The sequence below is a fragment of the Salmo trutta genome, chromosome 26 (genome assembly GCF_901001165.1).
Source record: "Salmo trutta chromosome 26, fSalTru1.1, whole genome shotgun sequence".
Taxonomy (NCBI): Eukaryota; Metazoa; Chordata; class Actinopteri; order Salmoniformes; family Salmonidae; genus Salmo; species Salmo trutta.
The window spans coordinates 23,769,707-23,796,790 of record NC_042982.1 but is presented as its reverse complement, the minus strand read 5'-3'; the positions used below and the strand labels follow the sequence as shown (position 1 = coordinate 23,796,790).

At 43.0% G+C, this 27,084-nt stretch overlaps 1 protein-coding gene across 3 annotated transcripts in view; it reads left to right on the top strand.

Moving 5' to 3' along the window:
• LOC115163461 (protein turtle homolog B-like) overlaps window positions 1-27,084 on the top strand; it is an 82,369-nt gene that overhangs the window by 32,171 nt on the left and 23,114 nt on the right. For all 3 annotated transcript variants that reach the window (XM_029715350.1, XM_029715349.1, XM_029715351.1), the window contains exons 3-7: window positions 4,243-4,389; window positions 18,216-18,367; window positions 22,662-22,779; window positions 25,326-25,470; window positions 26,646-26,791. In XM_029715350.1, the coding sequence (XP_029571210.1) occupies window positions 4,243-4,389; window positions 18,216-18,367; window positions 22,662-22,779; window positions 25,326-25,470; window positions 26,646-26,791 (708 nt within the window). The remainder of the gene's footprint in view (window positions 1-4,242; window positions 4,390-18,215; window positions 18,368-22,661; window positions 22,780-25,325; window positions 25,471-26,645; window positions 26,792-27,084) is intronic.

Below are 27,084 nucleotides of genomic sequence, written 5' to 3'. Positions count from 1 at the left end.
GTAAGAACCAAGCCTTCCACCCTCCTCATGTCGACCCAGAGTACACCGGTAAGAACCAAGCCTTCCACCCTCCTCATGTCGACCCAGAGTACACCGGTAAGAACCAAGCCTTCCACTCTCCTGATGTTGACCCAGAGTACACCTGTAAGAGCCTTCCACTCTCCTCATGTTGACCCATAGTACACCGGTAAGAGCCAAGCGTTCCAACCTCCTCATGCCAGAGTGGCCTGCTGCCTAACACACACACGCACACACACAAACACACACACACACACATACTTTTTAAGATCTGCCTGGCTAGCTATTCCCATGAATCCCCATTTCCCATTTCTCACCAAATAAATAATTAATCTGGGTGGAACAGAGACTAAATGTACTGTCATTGCCCGGCTAGACTGGCTAGTCCTGCAAGGCAGTCAATGTACTGTGTTCAGCCTATATTTCTGGGTCTTGATGTACTGTATTTAGCCTAAATTTCTGGGTCTAAATGCATTCATGATGGAGATGAGAGGTTTCGGATTGCCTTTTACAGTAGCAGAGCTCGTATGTGGGGGTAAGCTAGCTTCTCATGACTCTCTGTGTCTGTGAGCTTTACATCGGCATAGCTGAAGACTGCAGTCTATTTTGTAATTCCACTATGACCTTATCTTTTACAAGGGATTCTATCTTAGATGCTGTTGAATAATCATGTTATGGTTCACATTGTATATAGGTTGTATTTATGTTAAAGTGGATTGGGGGTGGCAAACCTCTCTCTTGCAGGGAAAATACAGACTTTTACTTTTCGACTGAGTATTACGCTTCGGCAAATGTCTTATTCAGTGCAAGAAAGAAATGGAGTGCTCCTCCTCTAGTGTGTTAGCCAGTTGCCCAAGGTGATATGCAAATCTAACATTTAAAATAAGCTATTTTTGCACCAACTCAAGCAAAGAAACAATCAATAATTCAGATACTGTATGATATTTAGTTTTTTGGGGCTAGGCTGGTCTTACATCTCCCAAACCCAATTCCCAGTCTCTCCTCCAATCAGAGCCAGGGAAAAGCCTGCAGAGGGATTATGGTCTTTAAAGAACTGAAAGTTTAGCTGCATGGCTCTCTTTAGCTCTTCTCTCCTCTGCTCTCTCTATAGCTATTGCAGCAGTGCAATGGATCGAAGCCCATGTGTGATATGAACAAACCCTGAGGGCAGCAGTAGTGTTAGATTACAGTATGTGTGAATGCCCTGGAAGGGCTGGTCTTGATGTGGATACAGTATTGTTAACTCTGTTTACAGCACAACTCTCACTCGGTGACAGATTGAACCTGAGGTCGATCCCTACCCTTCACGCCACTACTCACACCACTCAGCACTTCATCACCCAGGCAAAAATAGACCTGACTTTTAAAGCCTTGCCTTATTACTGCAAGACTGCAGTCTCCCCCTTCCCTCTACCTTCTTCCCTTTGCCTTATCGATTTCCTGCTCAACAAAAACCCGCCATTTTCTTCCCCAGGTATGGCAGCCGTCCCGGGGAGAGGCTATCTATTGCATCTATATGCAGCACAGCTGGAAGACCAATCCAGCCCGCCCTCGACACCAATATGTTTACCTGACATTCAAAATGAACAAACAAGCAATAGTACTTACAGGACATACATTGCATTCGGAAAGTATTCAGACCTTTTGACTTTTTCCACATTTTGTTACGTTACAGCCTCATTCTAAAATGGATTTCAAAAATAATAATATCAGCAATCTACACACAATAACCCATAATGACAAAGTGAAAATGTTCGCAAATTTATAAAAACTTGAAAACACAAATACCTTATTTACATAAGTATTCAGACCCTTTGCTATGAGACTCAAAATTGAGCTCAGGTGCATCCTGTTTCCATTGATCATCCTTGAGATGTTTCTACAACTTGATTGGAATCCACTTGTGGTAAATTCAATTGATTGGACATGATTTGGAAAGGCACACACCTGTGCTATGTAAGGTCCCACAGTTGACATTGCATGTCAGAGCAAAAACCAAGTCATGAGGTCGGAAGAATTGTCCGTAGAGCTCTGAGACAGGATTGTATCGAGGAACAGATCTGGGGAAGGGTACCAAAACATTTCTGCAGCATTGAAGGTCCCCAAGAACACAGTGGCCTCCGTCATTCTTAAATGGAAGAAGTTTGGAACCACCTAGACTCTTCCTAGAGTTGGCCGCCTGGCCAAACTGAGCAATCAGGGAAGAAGGGCCTCAGTCAGGGAGGTGACCAAGAACCTGATGGTCACTCTGACAGAGCTCCACAGTTCCTCTGTGGAGATAGGAGAACCTTCCAGAAGGACAACCATCTCTGCAGCAGTCCACCAATCAGGCTTTTATGGTAGAGTGGCCAGATGGAAGTCACTCCTCAGTAAAAGGCATATGACAGCCCGCTTGGAGTTTGCTAAAAGGCACCTAAAGACTCTCAGGTTCTTGGTCACCTCCCTGACAGCCCGCTTGGAGTTTGCTAAAAGGCACCTAAAGACTCTCAGACTATGAGAAACAAGATTCTCTGGTCTGATGAAACCAAGATTGAACTCTTTGGCCTGAATACCAAGCGTCACGTCTGGAGGAAAACTGGCAACATCCCTACAGTGAAGCATGGTGGTGGCAGCATCATGCTGTGGGGATGTTTTTCAGCGGCAGGGACTGGGAGACTAGTCAGGATCGAGGGAAATATGAACAGAGCAGTACAGAGAGATCCTTGATGAAAACCTGCTCCAGAGCGCTCAGGACCTCAGACTGGGGCGAAGGTTCACCTTCCAACAGGACAACGTCCCTAAGCACAGCCAAGACAAATCAGGCGTGTCTTTGGGACAAGTCTCTGAATGTCCTTGAGTGGCCCAGCCAGAGCCCGGACTTGCACCCGATCAAACATCTCTGGAGAGACCTGAAAATAGCTCCCCATCCAACCTGACAGAGCTTAAGAGGATCTGCAGAGAAGAATGAAAGAAACTCCCCAAATACAGGTGTGCCAAGCGTCACACCCATGGAGACTCGAGACTGGAATCATTGCCAAAAGTGCTTCAACAAAGTACTGAGTAAAGGGTCTGAATACTTATGTAAATGTGATATTATTATTATTATTAAATGTTTTTATAAATGTGCACATTTTTCTAAAAACCTGTTTTTGCTTTGTCATTATGGGGTATTGTGGGAGATTGATGAGGGGAAAAAACGATTTAATCGATTTTAGAATAAGGCTGTAACCTAACAAATTGTGGAAAAGGATCTTTGTTCCAGGGCACGGCTCTAACCGAGGAGAGAGTGTTTCAGTCTGTTCATCCGGCTCGACTGTCAGGGCTGTAGCAGAAGCCGTGTTGGTGCAGTGGGTTGGAAGCTGTGAGACAGATTTCAACATGCCTGGTTTCCTCAACTTCGCTCATTCTCTGTGACATGACTTCCTACTTTTAGATTTCCTCTCTATCTCCTGAGCTTTCAAAGAAAAGACAGTCTTTTTCACTATTGACATTGAGTTCTTTCCTATTCCAAGCCCTGTGCTTCATCAGGTAGCTGTGGGGAGCTGGGGAGAGAGAGAGAGAGAGGGGGGAGAGAGGGAGAGGAGAGAGAGAGGGAGAGGAGAGAGAGAGGGAGAGGAGAGAGAGAGTGAGCGAGAGAGAGGGGGGGGGAGAGAGATATTGCCCTACAGGTAATGTTATCCATTAATCCTAATACTGGCAAGCAGCTCTCCTCTGGCCAGGGTCTGTTGATCATTTGTTTATTGTGAGCGTTTGCGAAGTAGTATGCATTGTGAACAGCTCAAATTCAAATCCAATCATTTTCATTTTGGGTCAAATCAAATCCCCTTGACCTTGATCATTTGCATTAGCATTCTTTATATTGAAGCCATCTGTAATTAAACTGGATAGGTTAGGGGTTATCTAACAGCACCATCTCAGGCCACAGAGACCCAGAGAAGATGCTATTGGCAGATTAGCTACGTCTGCGTCTGCTGTGTGATGTCTGTGTCAGCGGTATGTTAGTATGTTGGTGTGGGTTCTGCGTGTGACACTGTAGTGTCATTAATGAATTGAACAGTCAGTGGAATAATGAAAAAGCTGTGTAAGCTTCATCCATGTTTAGATATGCGCATCACACTGATTGGTGTCCATGTTCATGGTGCTCTTTGGGTACACTGCTGGCCATATTGGGTGTACCGTTTGGATCTACTCAAATTCTATTGTCCTGACTCCTGACCCTCCCTGTGTTCTTCTCTCCCACCCCAGGTAGAGCCAGCCTGCATGGGAAGGCGTCTCTTCAGATTGACCCAGTGCGCTCAGAGGACCAGGGCTGGTACGAGTGTAGGGTTCTGATGCTGGAGCAGCAATACAACACCTTCCACAATGGCAGCTGGGTGCAGCTCACAGTCAATGGTGAGTCACTGCCTGCGTCCCAAATGGCAGCCTATTCCCTATGTAGTGCACAACTTTTGACCAGTGCTCATATGGCTCTGGTCAAAAGTATTGCACTATATAGGGAATAGGGTACCTTTTGTTTCACTTCACTGTCACTTTACTGTCAGCACCAACAGATTGGAGTTGGTAGGTAGCTTTGGAATTGGGACCCAATATAGGGAATGTGTTTCTACAGTGTAATCTCGTCAGATGTGTGTGCTCGAGTGATTCATGACAATGTTCACCTCATAGGTTGCTTACATTCCATGCCTCAACAGTTTTAATTGGTCTGCCTCAGATAGCTATACTGTAGCTAACTACATTCTGAAGATTTTGTCAGAACATTCCTTCTCTCTGATTCAGCATTCAGATGGTGACAATGACTCGTCTGTCTGAGATTTCAGATTTACTGTGTGCGTGCTGATTTGTTTTATCACTTGGGCGATGTTTGGATTTTTAGTGATTCTATGTGGTACTGTAAAATAATTTGTCCCCCAAAAGAATTGTTTTCATGATTTATGGCCTTTTCCTTGTAGTCACTCTATCTATGTTTATTCTGTGATGCTAAAGCTCTGATGAGTGGCAATCAGGGTTGGGGAGTAACGGATTACATGTAATCCATAACATGTAAGGGATTACAAAAAAACAGCAACTGTAATCAGTTACGTTACCTGCAAAAATATTGTGATCAAATTACAGATACTTTTGAAAAACGACATGATTACGTTGAGGATTACTTTTTAATTCAGAAAGAATGTTTGCGGAAAAAAACGTTTACACTTCTCTGTTTTCTCAATGACATTCAAATCAGCATTGAAAAAATACACAAGTTTAAGTTTGTTCACCTGAGCGAGTCTGACCAGAAGTCAGAGACCACTATGATGACCAAATGTGTTGGATCGCTGGAAAAGAGAATGAATAGGCTTTTGTAGGCTACAGTCCAAGCTATGTCTTCCAATGGTGCGACTGCTGTCGGCATCCAAAGATTATCCAACTTGAATAAACACTTGGCGGTAAGGATGGCAGCAGTGGTGTAGTCTACAGCGATACGGATATCACTTATTATTGATATCTACATAGCGCGTTGATGTGAATCACACTTCTGCTCTCTCATTTAGCTATTTGCGCCTTACAGATTGTGGTTGTTGTGGATGGCTGTTCGCAAATCTAAATGTGTATTTGAACCCTATAATGGTTGAATTCAAGAAGTGCAAGACATTTTGAACAGGTAACTAGTAACTGTAACGGATTACATTTAGAAAGTAATCTACCCAACCCTTGTGGCAATTAAAACAGCTGTTTTCAGGAACATCGCACAGACAGACACATTTCAGATTGCCTTGGGGATAAAGGGATGAGAGACTAGTAAGAAGGGGAATTGATTGTGGCCTGCTTAACACAGTTCCGGCAGGGAATGTCTGGAATAGTCTGGGAGCAATCAAACTGATGACCAGGCGGGAAAAAAAATCTGCACGTTTGCACTTCCCAGGAAGGCCCCAGTGGGTTAGCGGCTAGCTGCTTCTAGCTATGTAATGTGTTCCAGTACATTGTTCAAGACCAGAACCATGTATTTACAGAGCTGGGCTAACTTTTAGAATTTATAAAAAATATATTATTCTAGACATTCAGTTACATAGTGTTATTTAGATATTATCTATGTCTTGTTAATGGGGCACTAACATGGCTGTCATAGAATGTTGAAGAATCATGCAGAACCCTCTATGTCCCATCTCTCTAAATGCATGGTTCTGTTCAAGACCTAGAGTCAACTTACAATGATGCTCATGATCTTTACTATTTTATCTTCTGAAAACCAAATCGGTTTTATATTCATATTTTCTGATGGGTTCTGATTTTATTCATTTTGTCAGATGTTATAATAGACAATAAAAAATACTTGTCTTGGAGAAATGTAATATAATTTAATTGCACGTTGCCGTATTCAATTCGGTTTGCAGGGCCACAGATGCTAAAGTGTAGCTGCAGCATATCTGTTCATTCCAATTATTTTGGTCTCTCTGCTGGTGTTATTCAGATACAATACATCTCTTATTTGGCCGTCCTCCGGCTGGATAGCGGTGGGTAGTTATTTCTCCATATGATGCAGGCATTTGAAAATAATGGGTTCGACTAAATGCAGTCGTCTCGTTAGAGTCATGTTTTAACATTAAACAGTGTTTTTTCCCTCCAGATAGACACCTCACAAGGACTGAAGATATTATTAGTGTGACAGTTTGCAGTTTATAACGTCAGATTCACACACTCAAAAGGTATTTTTGGTTTGAACTTATGCTCACTGTCTGTGTGAGGCTCATGCATATTCTCATCAGGAACTTTCTAATCTGTAACTGATTTTAAATGCATATACAGTTTACTTGACATTGGATGAGGTTCACTGTAAACCTGATGGTCACTATGAAACTGAAAAGGTAGATTAAGAACAGGGAGACTACCAATGTGTCTGTGTGTGCAAGCATGCATCTACACACTGTGTATTTGTATGTGAGAACATTTGCATGTGTGTTACACTGTACCCAAACTGGCCGCGTGCGTGTGCGTGCGTGTGCCATCGTGTGCAAATAGATTTTGTCCCCCCACACCAAACGCGATCATGACACGCCGGTTGAAATATCAAAACAAACTCTGAACCAATTATATTAATTTGGGGACAGGTCGAAAAGCATTTAACATTTATGGCAATTTAGCTAGCTAGCTTGCAGTTGCTAACTAATTTGTCCTGTTTAGCTAGCTTGCTGTTGCTAGCTAATTTGTCCTGGGATTGTCACGGTTGTCGTTGGTGAATGAGGACCAAAATGCAGCAGGTACGTGTATACTCATTTTTAGATTTATTACCTTTCAAACGGACACTCCAAAACAACAAAACACGCAAATGAACGAACAACAAACAGTCTGGTAAAGCCTAGGGCTGAACACAGAACAATCACCCACAAAACACAAACACAAACACACCCTCATTTATGAGACTCTCAATCAAAGGCAGATAGACAACACCTGCCTTCAACTGAGAGCCCCAATCAACCAAACATAGAAACACACACACTAGATTCCACATAGAACTACCTAGACATAAACCAAAACCCGGACATACTAAATCAAACACCCTTTACACAACCACACCACCCCGAACCACATAAAACAAATACCCTCTGTCACGCCCTGACCAAACTACAAAACAATTAACCTTATATACTGGCCAGGACGTGACAGGGATATAAACATTGAGTTGTTATTTTACCTGAAATGCACAAGGTCCTCTACTCCGACAGTTAATCCACACATAAAACGGTCAACCGAATCGTTTCTAGTCATCTCTCCTCCTTCCAGGCTTTTTCTTCTTTGGACTTTATATGGCGATTGGCATCTAACTTTCATAGTTACCACGACGACCGCCCGAACTCACTTCATCTTTCAATCACCCACGTGGGTATAACCAATGAGGAGATGGCACGTGGGAATCTGCTTCTATAAACCAATGAGAAGATGGGAGAGGCAGGACTTGCACCGCGTTCAGCGTCACAAATAGAACTGACTTCTATTTTAGTGCTTGGCAACGCAGAAGCTCGTTGGCAACGCAGATGTGGGTGTGGGTGCAATAAATGAATAACATGTATGTTTGAAATTCATTTTGCAACTCTCGCGCACACGACGTGAGCGGTGTGGTCAGCATGTAAGGGTACATGTCTCAGTATTTCAACGGTTCAGTGTGCGCGCGCTTATGCATGTGTGTGTAATGGTGTGTGTGTAATGATGTGTGTTTAATGGTGGGTGTGTAATGATGGGTGTGTAATGGTGGGTGTGTAATGGTGGGTGTGTAATGGTGCGTGTGTAATGGTGGGTGGGTAATGGTGGGTGTGCATTTGGCTGTGGCTAAATGAGTTCCCTATCTACTGAGTTACACTCACGGTTGCCCTGCCAGGGAGTGTCACCTGCGCTGCCTCTAGGGGGGTGGGAGGGAGTGTGTGAACATCTGTGTGTGTTTGGTTTGAATGGCTTCCTGTGCAAGCGGGCACACTGCGTCTCTATGGCCGTCCTCATCAGTGTTCACGCTCAACTCACTCGCTTACTCATTCACTTGCCTATGCTCTCCCCCTCCCCTACTGCCAGAGCTTTACACAATCACTGAGTTGTCTGGATAACGTGTTTGATGTGTCATTATCCTTTGTGTTGGAACCAGTTTTGGTGTTTGAGTTCAAATAAAACAAGTCTAAAATATTTTGTTTGTCTATACCTTGTTTACGGCAGTGTAATGGCAAAGGTGCAGAGCATAAGACTATTGCCTTGTTTTCCCAATCGGGACTGTTGGGGCTGTACCTGAAGCCAAGCTCTCATGTCTACTGAAAGAGCCAGATCAAAATGGCTGGCAGTGTTTGTGCTTATTTTGAGGCATCTGTGTGTTGAATTGACATTCAGAGGCCTCGTCATGGCTGCTTGTCCTCTCAAAGGGTCTCTGTTGGGAAGGCAGGTGCTCTCCTGGCCAGGCTTCATCACAGATACTAAAGGCAGCCATTTCCTGTGGCCAGTGGAATCTACATATGATACACTCCCTGCTTTGAGTTCCTGTTTGCTGCCCTCTACTTCCTGCCAAACAGAAAGAGGATTCATGCCCACTCAGTGGCAGGTGTCAGATGGCAAGACCTTGTGCCCGAAAGACAGAGTTCACTGTGGTGCCTCCTCTCCTCTCCTCTCCTCTCCTCTCCTCTCCTCTCCTCTCCTCTCCTCTCATCTTCTCTCTTCTTAATTTAGTATCAGTTAGCAGTATGCTAATAAATCAGCAGCTTTTGGATAGTGCGAGAGAATACATAAGTGAGAGAAACAGTGAGTGAGAGATTGTGCATGTCAGCTCACACAGCTGCAGTAACTTCAGAGACAAATAGTCTTAAGGGGATCTCTTGGTGCCTTGAGGGAAAATTGTTGTTGGGTTGCGGATGGAAAGTAGAGTACAGTAAACAGTAAAGGGCTAAATATATGCTGCAATTCGATAAAAATGCATGATGATCCTTTCGTGCTGTAAGTAGCAGTCCTCGGGGAAAAGATGCTCTCTCTCCCACTCTGGCTGGCTCTATACTGTAAATGTTAATTTTTTCTGAAATCTGCTCATAAAGGGAAATCAAAGAAAAACTGTGTAAAAACTGTGCAGTCTTCCAGGGAGCGGGAGAAAGAGAGATGGTGAGAATGAGGGAGAAATAGAGGAAGGCAGAGAATCAGAGTGAGGAGGAGAGAGAAGGAGAGATGTCAGGGAGCAGGTATGGAGCTCTAAGGAGGCCATCTGCTCGTGTGGAAAGGTCTACAGAGGGGAGTGGTGTGAATACAGAAGCAACTGAATCCAGGAATAAAGAAGATGTGAAAATTATGAAAGTAGGGCGAGAATGTGATGCTCGACTTGGCTTTTTGTAGAACATCTCCTAAATTCCCCACTTGGTGACACGTACTGATGTGTTGTACCTGATAATGGGCGGAAAGAACTCCCCTGTCACCCAATCCGCTCACAGTAAATGCCACCTCCTGTTTGCCACCTACTTAGTGTAAATTAATGTTAGGTCATCTAAAACACATTATAGATGTGAATCAAAGATGTAGACCTGTTCATAGAAAATAATCTACACCACAATCCACAATATGGTTGCGCATAAAGCACACTTGCATTGTAAATCACTTCAAAAACCAGAGCTGGTTGCTTAATGTGCAAAAATTAATATACTGTAGTAACATTACAGAACGACAATACCCAAATAAGTAATTGAGAGAATGCCTAGAACAGCTGTTAAAGAGATCGAACGGGATCTTAAGCACATTCGTAACATATCATACGATCCAGCAGGACGTAACATATCATACAATCCAGCAGGACGTAACATATCATACGATCCAGCAGGACGTAACATATCATACGATCCAGCAGGACGTAACATATCATACGATCCAGCATGATGTAACATATCATACGAAATTGAAAATGGAAATGGATGATGTTGTGCCCAATTGTTCACAATTTTAGGGGACCTGTTTGGGCACGTGAGCGCTACTTTCAAAACTACTGTCTGAAAGTTCCTTAATGGTAGTCTCTGGTAGCCTCTATACAGGATTACTGTGCAGTGAGGGGCCAAGATGGAGAGGCAGATCTCTAGAGATGCTAATTTGTGTGTTTGTTTACTCCACACCAGGTGTGTGTTCAATTAGAAGTGAAGACAAGACTCCCATCGGCTAGCCATGACCCACTTTGGTAGAGAGAGTGTGATCCTCTCCTCAGCTAAATTCAGTTCAGTTTTATTGTCACATGCAGAAGTACAGTGAAATGCTTAACTTAAGAGCTTGAAGAGCTACCCAACAGTGCAGTAATCAATGTCTAAAATAATATAGCTAACAAAAAAAAAATAATGGAATATACACTATCGTTCAAAAGTTTGGGGTCACTTAGAAATGTCCTTGTTTTTGAAAGAAAAACAATTTTTTTGTCCATTAACCTGTTGGGGATAGGGGGCAGTATTTGCACGGCCGGATAAAAAACGTACCCGATTTAATCTGGTTACTACTCCTGCCCAGTAACTAGAATATGCATATAATTGTTTGATTTGGATAGAAAACACCCTAAAGTTTCTAAAACTGTTTGAATGGTGTCTGTGAGTATAACAGAACTCATTTGGCAGGCCAAAACCTGAGAAGATTCCAAACAGGAAGCGCTCTCTCTGACTATTTCTTGGCCTTCTTGATCATCTCTAACCAAAAATGGCATAACGTGACATTTTCTAACGCTCCCATAGGCTCTCAGAAGGCGCCAGAACGATGAATGGTGGCTTTGCAGGCCATGGCTGAAAAACATTAGCGCATTTGGTAAGTGGTCGATCTGAGGACAATGAGACTGGAGGTGCGTGCACGAGCCGACACCATGTTTACTTTCTCTCTCTTTGAACGAAAACAACGACTCCCGGTCAGAATATTATCGCTTTTTTACTAGAAAAATAGCATAAAAATTGATTTTAAACAGCGTTTGATATGCTTCGAAGTACGGTAATGGAATATTTTGACATTTTTTGTCACGAAACGCGTCGGGCGCGTCACCCTTCTTTACCCTTCGGATAGTGTCTTGAACGCACGAACAAAACGCCGCTATTTGGATATAACTATGGATTATTTGGAACCAAACCAACATTTGTTATTGAAGTAGAAGTCCTGGGAGTGCATTCTGACGAAGAACAGCAAAGGTAATCAAACTTTTCTAATAGTAAATCGGAGTTTGGTGAGTACCACACTTGGTGGGTGTCAAAATAGCTAGCCTGTGATGGCCGGGCTATCTACTCAGAATTTTGCAAAATGTGCTTTCACCGAAAAGCTATTTTAAAATCGGACATAGCGAGTGCATAAAGGAGTTCTGTATCTATAATTCTTAAAATAATTGTTATGTTTTTTGTGAACGTTTATCGTGAGTAATTTAGTAAATTCTCCGGAAGTGTTCGGTGGGAATGCTAGTCACATGCTAGTCACATGCTAATGTAAAAAGCTGTTTTTTGATATAAATATGAACTTGATTGAACAAAACATGCATGTATTGTATAACATAATGTCCTAGGATTGTCATCTGGTGAAGATCATCAAAGGTTAGTGCTGCATTTAGCTGTGGTTTGGGTTTATGTGACATTATATGCTAGCTTGAAAAATGGGTGTCTGATTATTTCTGGCTGGGTACTCTGCTGACATAATCTAATGTTTTGCTTTCGTTGTAAAGCCTTTTTGAAATCGGACAGTGTGGTTAGATTAACGAGAGTCTTGTCTTTAAAATGGTGTAAAATAGTCATATGTTTGAGAAATTGAAGTAATAGCATTTCTAAGGTATTTGAATATCGCGCCACGGGATTCCACTGGCTGTTGAGTAGGTGGGACAAGCGTCCCACTGGCCCAGAGAGGTTAAAATAACATAAAATTTATCAGAAATACAGTGAAGACATTGTCAATGTTGTAAATTACTATTGTAGCTGGAAGTGGCAGATTTTTTATGGAATATCTACATAGGCGTACAGAGGCCCATTATCAGCAACCATCACTCCTGTGTTAGCTAATCCAAATGTATCATTTTAAAAGGCTAATTGATCATTAGAAAACCCTTTTGCAATTATGTTAGCACAGCTGAAAACTGTTGTCCTGATTAAAGAAGCAATAAAACTGGCCTTCTTTAGACTATTTGAGTATCTGGAGCATCAGTATTTGTGGGTTCGATTACAGGCTCAAATGGCCAGAAACAAAGACCTTTCTTCTGAAACTCGTCAAATGTTTCGGGTAGCCTTCCACAAGCTTCCCACAATAAGTTGGGGGAATTTTGGCCCATTCCTCCTGACAGAGCTGGTGTAACTGTGTCAGGTTTGTAGGCCTCCTTGCACACACATGCTTTTTCAGTTCTGCCCACAAATTTTCTATGGGATTGAGGTCAGGGCTTTATGATGGCCACTCCAATAACTTGACTTTGTTGTCCTTAAGCCATTTTGCCACAATTTTGAAGTATGCTTGGGGTCATTGTCCATTTGGAAGACCCATTTGCCACCAAGCTTTAACTTCCTGACTGATGTCTTGAGATGTTGCTTCAATATATCCACATAATTTTCCTCCCTCATGATGCCATCTATTTTGTGAAGTGCACCAGTCCCTCCTGCAGCAAAGCACCCCCACAACATGCTGCCACCCCCGTGCTTCACGGTTGGGATGGTGTTCTTCGGCTTGCAAGCCTCCCCCTTTTTCCTCCAAACATAACGATGGTCATTATGGCCAAACAGTTCTATTTTTGTTTCATCAGACCAGAGGACATTTCTCCAAAAAGTATGAGCTTTGTCCCCATGTGCAGTTGCAAACCGTTGTCTGGCTTTTTTATGGCGGTTTTGGAGCAGTGGCTTCTTCCTTGCTGAGCGGCCTTTTATGTCGATATAGGACTTGTTTTACTGTGGATATAGATACTTTTGTACCTGTTTCTGGGATTGATTTGCACTTTTCGCAACAAAGTACGTTCATCTCTAGGAGACAGAATGCGTCTCCTTCCTGATGTTTATACTTGCATACTATTTTTTGTATGATGAATGTGATACCGTCAGGCGTTTAGAAATTGCTCTCAAGGATGAACCAGACTTGTGGAGGTCTACAATTTTTTTCCTGAGGTCTTGGCTGATTTCTTTTGATTTTCCCATGATGTCAAGCAAAGCGGCACTGAGTTTGAAGGTAGGCTTTGAAATACATCCACAGGTACACCAATTGACTCAAATGATGAATGCCAAGAGTGTGCAAAGCTGTTATCAAGGCAAAGGGTGGCTACTTTGAGGAATCTGAAATATAAAATATATTTTGATTTGTTTAACACTTTTTTGGTTACTTACATGATTCCATATGTGTTATTTCATAGTTTTTGATGTCTTCACTATTATTCTACAATGTAGAAAATAGTAAAAATAAAGGAAACCCCTTGAATGAGTAGGTGTGTCCAAACTTCTGACTGGTACTGTATAAATACTTATGGTAATAACTAGTGGTTGTCACGTCCTGACCAGTAAAAGGGGTTATTTGTTATTGTAGTTTGGTCAGGACGTGGCAGGGGTGTGTTTGTTTCGTATTGTCAGGGTTTTGGGGTATTGTTCTATGTTCTATGTTTTGTATTTCTATGTTCGTATTTCTAGTTGTTCTATTTCTATGTTAGTTTTGGGAACGACCTCCAATTAGAAGCAGCTGGTTGTCGTTGCTTCTAATTGGAGGCCATATTTATATGGGTTTATTTTCTCTTGTGTTTGTGGGTGGTTGTCTCTGTGTATAGTCATTGTACCTTACAGGACTGTCATTCGGTTTCTTGTTTTGTTTAGTGTTCACGGTTAAATAAAAATATAAGTATGGACACTTACCACGCTGCGTATTGGTCCGATATTTCGTACTCCTCATCTGAAGACGAAGCTTATGACAGTGGTACTATATACAGTGCCTTCAGAAAGTATTCATACCCCTTGACTTATTCCACATTTTGTTGTGTTACAGCCTGAATTCAAAATGTATTACATAGAGTTTCTTTCTCACCAATCTACACACAATACCCCATAAAGACAAAATGAAAACATGTTTTTAGACATTTTAGCAAATGTATTAAAAATGATAGACAGACAGAAATATTGAGTCAATACTTTGTAGATTCACCTTTGGCCGCAATTACAGCTGTGAGTCTTTCTGGGTAAGTCGCTAAGAGCTTTCAGCACCTGGCTTGTGCAACGTTTTCCCATTATTCTTTTCAATATTCTTCAAGCTCTGTCAAAATGGTTGTTGATCATTGCTAGACAACCCTTTTCAGGTCTTGCCATAGATTTTCAAGTAGATTTAAGTCAGAACTGTAACTCAGTCACACAGGAGCTCTGTCTTCTTGGTAAGCAACTCCAGTTTCGATTTTGCCTTGTGTTTTAGGTTATTTTCCTGCTGAAAGGTGAATTAATCTCCCAGTGTCTGGTGGAAAGCAGACAATCAGATTTTCCTCTAGTATTTTGTCTGTGTTTAGCTCCATTCGATTTTTTTTTTCTCCTAAAAAAACTCCCTAGTCCTTAACAATTACAAGCATACCCATAACATGATGCAGCCACTACTATGGTACTCAGTGATGTTTGGATTTTCACCAAACATAACACTTTGTATTCAGGACAAAACATTAATTGCAGTATTCATTGCAGTATTATTTTTGTGCCTTGTTGCAAACAGATGCATGTTTTGGAATATTTTTATTCTGTACAGGCTTACTTCTTTTCACTCTGTCAATTAGGTTATTATTGTGGAGTAATTACAATGTTGTTGATCCATCCTCCTTTTCTCCTATCACAACCATCAACTCTGTAACTGTTTTAAAGTCACCATTGGCCTTATGGCGAAATCCCATTGAGTTAGGAAGGACGCCTGCATATTTGTAGTAACTTGGTGTATTGTTACACCATCCAAAGTGTAATTAATAACTTCACCATGCTCAAAGGGATATTCAATGTCTGCTTTTTACATTTGTACCCATCTACCAATAGGTGCCCTTCTCTGTGAGGCATTGGAAAACCTCCCTGGTCTTTGTGGTTGAATCTGTGTTTGAAATTCACTGCTTGACTGAGGGACCTTACAGATAATTGTAAACTCAGCAACAAAAAAAGAAACGTCCCTTTTTCAGGACACTTTCTTTCAAAGATAATTCGTAAAAATCCAAATAACTTCACAGATCTTAATTGTAAAGGGTTTGAACACTGTTTGCCATGCTTGTTCAATGAACCATAAACAATTAATGAACATGCACCTGTGGAATGGTCGTTAAGACACTAACAGCTTACAGACGGTAGGCAATTAAGGTCACAATTATGAAAACTTAGGACACTAAAGAGGCCTTTCTACAGACTCTGAAAAACACCAAATGAAAGATGCCCAGGGTCCCTGCTCATCTGGGTGAACGTGCCTTAGGCATGCTGCAAGGAAGCATGAGGACTGCCGATGTGGCCAGGGCAATAAATTGCGATGTCCGTACTATGAGACGCCTAAGACAGCGCTACAGGGAGACAGGACGGACAGCTGATCATCCTCGCAGTGGCAGACCACGTGTAACAACACCTGCACAAGATCGGTACATCCGAACATCACAACAACAACTGCCGAGTTACACCAGGAACGCACAATCCCTCCATCAGTGCTCAGACTGTCCGCAACAGGCTGAGAGAGGCTGGACTGAGGGCTTGTAGGCCTGTTGTATGGCAGGTCCTCACCAGACATCACCGGCAACAATGTTGCCTATGGGCACAAACCCACCATCGCTGGACCAGACAGGACTGGCAAAAAGTGCTCTTCACTGACGAGTTGCGGTTTTGTCTCACCAGGGGTGATGGTCGGATTCGCGTTTATCGTCGAAGGAATGAGCGTTACACCGAGGCCTGTACTCTGGAGCGGGATCGATTTTGAGGTGGAGGGTCCATGATGGTCTGGGCGGTGTGTCACAGCATCATTGGACTGAGCTTGTTGTCATTGCAGGCAATCTCAACGCTCTGTGTTACAGGGAAGACATCCTCCTCCCTCATGTGGTACCCTTCCTGCAGGCTCATCCTGACATGACCCTCCAGCATGACAATACCACCAGCCATACTGCTCGTTCTGTGAGTGATTTCCTGCAAGACAGGAATGTCAGTGTTCTGCCATGGCCAGTGAAGAGCCCGGATCTCAATCCCATTGAGCACGTCTGGGACCTGTTGGATCGGAGGGTGAGGGCTAGGGCCATTCCCCACAGAAATGTCCGGGAACTTGCAGGTGCCTTGGTGGAAGAGTGGGGTAACATCTCACAGCAAGAACTGGCAAATCTGGCGCAGTCCATGAGGAGGAGATGCACTGAGGTACTTAATGCAACTGGTGGCCACACCAGATACTGACTGTTACTTTTGATTTTGACCCCCCCTTTGTTCAGGGACACATTATTCCTTTTCTGTTAGTCACATGACTGTGGAACTTGTTCAGTTTATGTCTCATCTGTTGAATCGTATGTTCTTACAAATATTTATACATGTTAAGTTTGCTGAAAATAAACGCAGTTGATAGTGAGAGGACATTTCTTTTTTTGCTGAGTTTATGTGTGAGGCACAGAGATGAGGTAGTCATTCAGCAATGATGTTTAACACTATTATTGCACACAGAGTGAGTCCATGCAACATTATGTGACTTGTAAGCACATTTCTACTCCTGAATTTATTTAAGCTTTCCATATTAAGGGGGTTGAATAGTTATTGACTCCAGACATTTCAGTTTTTCATTTTTTATTAATTGGCCAAAAAATGGAAAAACATAATTCCACTTTGACATTATGGGATATTGTGTGTAGACTAGTGACAAAAGAATCTAAAATTAATTCAGCCTGTAACACAACAACATTTTGAACAAATCTAAGGAAATCAATGCTTTCTAAAGGCACTGTACATGTGAACAGGAGTAATAGTGACAAGTAGCAGGATAAAATAGATAGATACTAATAAAATAGATAGGTAATAGTAATCAATAGTCAATGAACGGCAACATAGTGGTAGGAATAATCGAATCAGTAATCATTTTAGCAGCAGCGTAGGTGTGAGGGAGAGTAGTATTTGTTAACCATTTAACAGTCTTATGGCCAGGGGATAGAAGCTGTATAGGAGTCTGTTGGTTTGAGCCTTGATGCACCTGTACTGTCTGCCGGACGGGAGCAAGGAGAACAGTCCATGTCTCGGATGGTTGGAGTCTTTGGCAATTGTTGGGGCCTTTCTCAGACACCGCCTGGCATGTACGTCCTGAATAGAACAATGCTGCTGCTGTTTAGAACCAGAGTTACATTGAGATATCAAGTGCAGTTGACTCATGAGACGTAGCGTAGCAGCTAGTTAGCTTGAAATAGATGATAAACCCATAAGGATATTAGTGATGCCCAGGAACAGCTGTGCAATATGCTGTAATGATTGGTTTTATTAGTGGCTGTATTCTGTTAGATGGTTGTGATGTGATGCTCTTCACTGGGTTTATAGAGAGCAGATTAGGTTATCATTGCCTATATTGAAGAGGGAACACATTTCTTAAATTTGAGTAAATTTGAGAGATTTATCAATGTGTATTTCATTTATAACAGTCATCCCTCATCCCTGTGTAATGCTGGTTAGAGATGAATGGACATAAAAACTTGTGATAGGCTGTTTATTTAAAGACTGTTACATCTTGGAAATTCCCAATTTTTTAATACTTTCAAGAAATTAAGATATTCTCAGTGGATTGAAAATATGCTAATGATGTTTTTTCTTTTCCCAAAGCCCCTCCCACTTTTACGACCACACCCCCACAGTATGTGGAGGCCAAGGAGGGGGGCAGCACACTGCTGACTTGCTCCGCCCAGGGAAACCCCAAACCAATGATCAGCTGGCTGAGGGAGGGGGAGGAGCTTGCAAGCAGTGGAAAATACACGGTAAGCCAAAATGGACAACAAATGTACTGTACACTCGGGCTAGAAATACATGCCCTTTAAACCTTGAATCAGCAGTGAAATGGTCTGTGAAAGTGACTCTTTAGGTCAGTGGAAATAAAACATGCTAGCCATTTCCTCCAGGTTAATATTGGATTTGTCAATTTTCTAGGGCTGCCATGACATTCTTTGATATTTAGGTTAATGAGCCTTGAAGGTATGTGGATTCCAGATAATTTAGCCCTTTAAGGTCTTGGAGACATTCAGATGTGAAGTTGAAATCTTAGATATTATACCTGTCTTGCATGCTTAACACCAGCCCCACCCCACCGCTTCTGAGGATGTCACTGCTCCTGATGTTTGTTTTTTGTTGCTATGGAACAAAAGTACAGTAAGCACTGAACAGTATGGAAATATTCATGAACAATATGGAAATATTCAGAACAACTGAACAGTATGGAAATATTCAGAATAACTGAACAGAATGGAAATATTCAGAACAACTGAACAGTATGGAAATATTCAGAATAACTGAACAGAATGGAAATATTCAGAACAACTGAACAGTATGGAAATATTCAGAATAACTGAACAGAATGGAAATATTCAGAACAACTGAACAGAATGGAAATATTCAGAACAACTGAACAGAATGGAAATATTCAGAACAACTGAACAGAATGGAAATATTCAGAACAACTGAACAGAATGGAAATATTCAGAACAACTGAACAGTATGGAAATATTCAGAACAACTGAACAGTATGGAAATATTCAGAATAACTGAACAGAATGGAAATATTCAGAACAACTGAACAGTATGGAAATATTCAGAACAACTGAACAGTATGGAAATATTCAGAACAACTGAACAGTATGGAAATATTCAGAACAACTGAACAGTATGGAAATATTCAGAACAACTGAACAGTATGGAAATATTCAGAACAACTGACCAGTATGGCTAGGCTATACAATACAAGATTTCACAGACTCCAAAACATTCTCTACACAATGTTCTTATGCCTGATAAAGACAATTTGACTTGTGAATGGATGATCATTTTGTGGAAACAGATTATTAGTCTAAAAACATGCCTTTTCCTCAATCTGGGTACTTGGGCTGTAGATATACTATACAAGCTTTCACAGACTCCAAAACAATGTGTACACAATGTTATCAGTTTAGGGAAGTCCGATGATGACATTTTACAGTCATGAATGCTACACTCTTTTTGTGAAAATGTACTATTTGTTTTGATTAAAAACATGCATGTTCCTCTAGGTACTCAGATGAAGCCGTAGATATACCTTAAAAGCTTTCACAGACGCCAGAACATTCTCTACACTATTTTGGTGGCAATACAGTAGGTTATTATCTTAAAACGTGCATTTTCATCTATCTGGGTACTCAGACTGGCTGTAGATAAGCCTATACAGTCTGTTTCATAACTCATCTTCAAGAAGGAGGCAGTCTATAGGTGTGGTTTGGTGTGCTGGTGAAATTTTCTGCACACACCACCATCTCTCTGAGTATATGTAAGACTGCACCCAGATTGCAGATCGGCACCCAGATTGCAGACCGAGAAGCCCTTAATTGGACTGTCTGGCATGTCTGTGATTGGCCAGGAGCGTCTGTCATTCAGGCTGCAGAAGGCCTGCAGGGGGCGGTCCCTGAGGGGAGGAAGAACAGTCTAGGTGTGTCAAGCCACGGCTGCACCCCCTCTCTCATTTGTCATGTTTTGCGTTAGTGTTCCAGTTCTCTTTAAGGAACCCTGTGAACCATAGACAACCCCCTCTCTTACCCCTCGCTCACCCTCCCTGCACTCAGATGTTTCAAATGGAGTAAATCCCTGAGCTAGCTGAAGGCTTGCTGAAGGCTGCACCTAACATTTGGACTTGATATGTGATGTACAGGAAGTGACAGCTCACCTCATTCCTATGTCATTGTGTCTGTCACAGCTGGCCCTCTGTCTTATCCCTCTCTCACCCCTCTCTTGCTCACCCATCTCTCACCCCTCTCTCATCTCTCTCTCTCATCCCTCTCACCCCTCTCTCATCCCTCTCTCTCATCCCTCTCTCTCACTCCTCTCTCATCCCTCTCACTCACCCCTCTCTCATCCCTCTCTCTCATCCCTCTCTCTCACTCCTCTCTCATCCCTCTCACTCACCCCTCTCTCATCCCTCTCACTCACCCCTCTCTCTCTCACTCCTCTCTAACCCCTCTCTCACCCCTCTCTCTCACTCCTCTCTCATCCCTATCTCTCACCCCTCTCTCATCTCTCTCTCTCATCCCTCTCACCCCTCTCTCATCCCTCTCTCTCACTCCTCTCTCATCCCTCTCTCACTCCTCTCTCATCCCTCTCTCTCACTCCTCTCTCATCCCTCTCTCTCACTCCTCTCTCATCCCTCTCACTCACCCCTCTCTCATCCCTCTCACTCACCCCTCTCTCATCCCTCTCACTCACCCCTCTCTCTCTCACCCCTCTCTAACCCCTCTCTCTCACTCCTCTCTCATCCCTCTCTCACCCGACTCTCACTCCTCTCTCACCCCCCTCTCATCCCTCTCTCACTCCTCTCATCCCTCTCTGTCACCCCTCTCAGGCTCCCACACCACAGCCTCATCAAAGGTCAGAGTGGAGGAGCCCAGGGCTTTAACATGTTTGCAATAGTAAACGATTGGAAGACTTCCTCATGCATTATTAATCCCTTCCTAATGCATCAATATTACATGACTCTTAATATGAATGTTATACTAAACATGAATATCAACAGTGAGCCAAGTGCCTCACATCTAAACCATGCTTTGATGCAGTCAGCATTTAGGTGCATTGGTAGTGAGGGTGGAATATGTTTATGATTTGTTTGAACGCTCAAATTGTTTTTGATTTCCATGTGGTTGGTTTGCTGTGAGAGGAAACTGGAAAAACTTTTATATTCCCAACCAAGCGATAGTCTATACATTTGAGGACTCCCATTGTAGTAAAGAGATGGTGGTAATGTTTGCGCTCCATGGATGGTGTCCTTGAGGACTTGGTAGAGAATGGCAGGGATGTGACAGTGGAGAGAAGAGGAGGAACCATGGTCATCATCTCAGCACCCCCTGCTGTTTGAGGTCCCACACATGAATCAATGTGTTCACCTCCTCATCCTCTCCTCCCCATCCGCCTTCCCTGTAGCTATAGAAACAGCCTGCTGACTATTACACTGCTGCAAGTGTAGTGTAGGTTACTGTGTCATAACTGTGGCCCAGCTATGTGTGTTTGTCCTGCCATGGAGTGGGATTAAACGGGAATTCTACCTCAGCTGGGCTGACCCAACGCAGGATGGATCACTGTGTGGGTGTGTCTAGTGGCTGCTAAACTCTCTTGACTGAAAGGTTTGAGAGACAGATGAATAGGTATAATCCCAGAGGTTTAACAGATTCTCTACCGTTGGCTTGAATGGACAGGGCTACAGCTGTGTGTATCCTGAATGGACAGAACCCAGCAACCCTACTGCATCATTTACGAGGGTATTTTTATTAGGTTGGGTTATTGTGTTCCCTCCCTGCTTATTGGTTCCTGTCAGCGTCCTCCTCGGCAGAGGGGAGAGGAAATACAGGAGCACAGTGAGACGTTTCCCAGGTTACCGCTTGGAGAGATTAGCCTCAGATCACAACCAAAGTTAATTAGAGAATAACCTCGTCCCCAGGCTATTACGCACAGTGCATATAAGCCTGGGATATCAACCACTCAAAGTTTTCCTTAGTGGCAGTGACTATAGAATTCTATGGGTGTGACCTCCTGAGTATTTGAGTATTGTCATTTATTTGAAATGTAATTTTAGCGAATCACAGGGTTGTGAGGCGTGGCTCTGTGCTTCTGGTTTACTAGCGTATGGAGGAGAGTTTTGGAGAAGGTGTTTTGTGAGATGACTGTTTGGTAGATTAAGCCAATTAAGCCAATTCCTATGTGCCGGGAGTTTCTCCCAGCTCTCTGTATTGGCTCACAAAGACCAAGTTTGATGCATTGGTCCACCAGACTCTTTGCGCATTTGGACGGAAGTATCTGGGAACGAGATTAATTAGAGAATTACATGATGATGAGTTTAGACTTTACAGTACTGGTTGTATGCTCTCTATATTAATACCTCTGTGCACAGACCTACCCACTGAATCACAGAGCGAAACATACATTCCTATCAAAGACAGACAACCTCAATCCTGCCTTGATTTTGGTGTGCAATTTCACTAGGTTATGCTTATAAATACCATCTCTGTATGTTTGCTCTGTCTCTCACAAATTTGTCCACCCTAGGTGCATGATGGGAGTCTGACGGTGCTGGGGATCACTCGGGACGACAGAGGGGCGTATACGTGTCGAGCCTTCAGCGACCAGGGAGAGGTACTCCACACCACCCGTCTGCTGGTCCAAGGTAAGAGGGCAACGGTCACATTGTAATGTCACAGATGGGTGTAACTTCAGAGGTTGTTATGGTGATGTGAGGGAGAAATCATGACGTTTCTCTACTGCGGTGCACATTGATTACTGAGGATGAGTTTTGAGGAGAAGGTTCCTAGGACAATTGCTGGCTGAATACTAAAAGAACAGTTTGTCCTGACTGTCTGAATAATCCCTTATCTGAGAATCTTTATGCTATTTTTGCCTTACACATGCTATTAAACATCTATTACACGCCTACAGCTATGCAGTACAGTGTCTAGATTGTGTTTAAGATAGAGAAATGAAGTCCTGCCGCTATCTACTTAATAAGTATCTGTTTCCTGCCGTTGTCAAAGTATGCAGGGATAGTGTTTGGGTTTATTAGTGTGGTAGTATGCTTTAGTCTGTATCAGTCAATACTCTTAAGTCCTCTGGTGACCTAGTCTGTGGCTGCTGCTGCTGGTGCTGGTGTGTGTGTGTATATCACTGTCTGTCTGAGGCATTCGTCACTGTCTGTCTCCGGTCCATTAACCAGGCTCTCTCTCGGCTAGACAGACACAGACACAGATCTGGGGTCTGCTCTGCTCAGATAAATGGATCTGATACAGGCTTCCTCCACTTCCTGACTCTGCCTCTCTCAGTCTACATCAAACACGCACGCACACACACGTACTCACGCATGCATGCACGCACGCACGCACGCACGCACACACACACACACACACACACACACACACACACACACACACTCTTTCTCTCTCTCTCTCTCTCTCTATCAAAACAAGCACTGGATGAGTTAACAGGCTGTATATTACAGCTGATGGAGCAGGTTGGTTTTATGGTAGGCTTGTTACGTTTGATGGTGGGATAAAGATGTGTCAATTTCAGTCAATGTGCAAGTGTCTAAAAGGAATATGGGCAAGAAGTACTTGGTTACATCTTGGATTTACTCTACTGACCCCTCTAAATACACGCGTACACTGCATGCACATGCCTGATAATACATGAAGGTGAGGGGAAAGTTTTAAATGAATGGGTCTGACTCTGAAACATCCTCAAAAAACTCATACGTGTCTTAGATGGTTTCAATAAATACAAATCCAGAGTGAATTGGAATAAATCTGAGATGTCATGATACATATCTGTTTTGAGCACCAGCAATATTGCAACCTGTTTTGGTTTTTCACTACGGAGTATTCATCCATAAGCAGGCCATGTGGAAATGAGTCAGTGAAGTTGTCTAAAGCTCTCTGAGCAATTACAAGCAGCCATCGGAGGAGTCGTGATTCTCACTCAAATATCTGTTTTATTTGTTCTGTGACTTAACCACTCTTTCAGTAGTCCCTCCTGGTGTATAAAGCCATTCAGTGTGTATTTAGGAAATAACCAGGAGGCTTGTAGCTGGGCCCACTTATAAAAGACAGCTTACGTTTCACTGTCTGTAATATAGTACAGAGAGATAGAGAGCAGAGCAGCAACCTCGGGGCACTGAGTGGTCATGCTGTGGAGGCATCTGCAAGTCTGGCAACCAAGTCTGTGGCTCAAGTTACAATATGCCTGCTTACTGTATCTCATAGACTACTAGAGAGAAGCCTGTGCCAAGGGTCTACTGTACCTACGTAACAATAAACCGACGCTGTGTGAATGGGTCATAAGATAATCATTTGAGTATCCATATCTACACTGAACAAAAATATGAACGCAACATGTAAAGTGTTGGTCCCATGTTTCATGAACAGACATTTTCCATCAAACAAAAAAATGTATTTCTCAAAAAGGTTTCTTTACATCCCTGTTAGTGAGAATTTGTCCTTTGCCAAGATAATCCATCCCCCTGACAGGTGTGGCATATCAAGAAGTTGATTAAACAGCATGATCATTACACAGGTGCACCTTGTGCTGGGGGCAATAAAAGGCCACTATAATATGTGCAGTTTTGTCACACAACACAATGCCACCGATGTCTCAAGTTTTGAGGGAGCGTACAATTGCTGTGCTGACTGCAGGAATGTCCAACAGAGGTGTTGACAGAGAATATATTGTTAATTTCTCTACCATAAGCCGCCTCCAATGTCGTTTTAGAGAATTTGGCAGTACTGTACATCCAACCGGCCTCACAACCACAGACCACGTGTAACCACGCCAGCCCAGGACCACCTGCGGGATTGTCTGAGACCAGCCACCCGGATAGCTGATGAAACTCTGGGTTTGCACAACCAACTAATTTCTACACAAACTGTCTGAAACCGTCTAACGGAAGCTCATCTGCGTTCTCCTCGTCCTCACCAGGGTCTTGACCTGATTGCAGTTTGGCATCATAACCGACTTCAGTGGGCAAATGCTCGCCTTCGATGGCTATTGGCACGCCGGAGAAGTGTGCTCTTCACAGATGAATCCCGGTTTCAATTGTACCGATTGACTGATTTCCTTATATGAATTGTAACTCAGTAAAATCTATTAAATTGTTGCATGTTGTGTTCATATTTTTGTTCAGTCTATGTTTTGTTGTACACTAAAAGCCTTGTTTGTTTCCTATAGGGCCACCGTATATTAAGTCACCACCAGAGAACATCACTGTCAACATATCCCAGAATGCACGCTTCACCTGTCAAGCAGAGGCGTATCCTGGAAACCTGACCTACACCTGGTTTTGGGAGGAAGATAACGTCTACTTCACTAAGAAGTAAAGTTATAATCGAGATCGTGTTTCTGTTTGTCTGTGTACCTTTCCTTTGGTCTTCGAGTCTTTTCCACCCTGTGATCTTAAAGTATTTTGTACAGTGTCTTGTTGCATTTGAGTATTCCAGACCCTGTCCTGGTGTTGTGAATTTGAATGTGTGTGTGTGTGTGTGTGTGTGTGTGTGTGTGTGTGTGTGTGTGTGTGTGTGTGTGTGTGTGTGTGTGTGTGTGTGTGTGTGTGTGTGTGTGTGTGTGTGTGTGTGTGTGTGTGTGTCTACATGTCTGTGTGCCAGTGGGACAGTGTGTGTGCGAGTCTGTGTGTGAGCTGGTGCCCTGTCCTGCTGTGGTCCGGCAACAGTAAGAGAGGGCCTAGCAGGGGCTGTCTGGAGCACACCAGCCGGGTTAGCACACTCTGATGACAATACCACATGCCTCTTATTCTTTAGGAATGATCTGAAGTGTAGCCAGGAGCTCTGTCAGACTCGCCGCTTTAGTTTAGTGATGGAGACGTTTTACAAAAAACAAGTGACTGGGAGACCAAGTGTCTGTCTGGGAGAATCAACCTATCAGAGAGTCCCTTAGAAAGAGGCCCGTCTAAAATAGTTTTCTGAAGGCCTGGAAAAAGACTGTGCAAAATCAACCCAAGGATAAGACACTACTATCCTAGTTGGGCTGCTTACAATGTTTGGTCTATCCTGGGAGCCAACAGTCTATCACAAGAGGGTATTTTTGGTCTAGTCATAAGATTTATTTACTCAAATAGATACAATGAATAGTTTAGATGAATTCATAGTTTAGATGAGAATATTCCCTCTGCTATTTATTTTGCATAATGTCCTCTCAAATATTTCTCCAATTAACATGGTGTGCAGTGTGTTTGTTCTTTGTTTGAACACAGTGGGAATAGAATATCTGCCAGTGTACTCTTCATGAGGGTACTTCATTTAAAGTGGTAGTGAGAGAGAAAACACGAGGGCTGCAACATCAGGTGATTGTGAAATTTAGGGGATTTATTTGACATACAACTCCTCCATCTTTTGGAACCTTTTCAGCCTGGATGGATTTGACCAAATGCTGCCCTCTTTCGGCAGACTTGTGTAATTGCATTAATGCAGACCCCAGTGTGTGAGTGTGTCTATGCTATGGCATGTTCGATAACTGTCTGCTTCCTCTCGGCAGTGACCTGAAAAACCGAGTCCGCATTCTCATTGACGGAACCCTCCACATCTTCCGGGTGAAACCAGAGGATGCTGGGAAATACACCTGCAGCCCAAGCAACAGCCTTGGAACTCCACCGTCAGCATCAGCACACCTCTCTGTTCAGTGTGAGTGTTACCATGGCGACGGAGGGAGGGATAGGGGGAGGGGCAGATGAGGCTGGCTGGCTGTACTGGAACAGGAGGAGAAACAACAGTATCACAGCCTGCATAGTGGCAGCCAGAACACTGCTGCTGTACAGTATTGTCAGTGGTGATGCACTACCATACATATCACCCTGCTGAAACTTTTCCACCCTTGGCTGAATTTCAGAGTCAAAGGTCGGGACGAGGGAATGATTAGATAGTCCTACTGCTCATCATCTTGGCAGGGCCTCTCTCATCACCATATTCTTAGCATT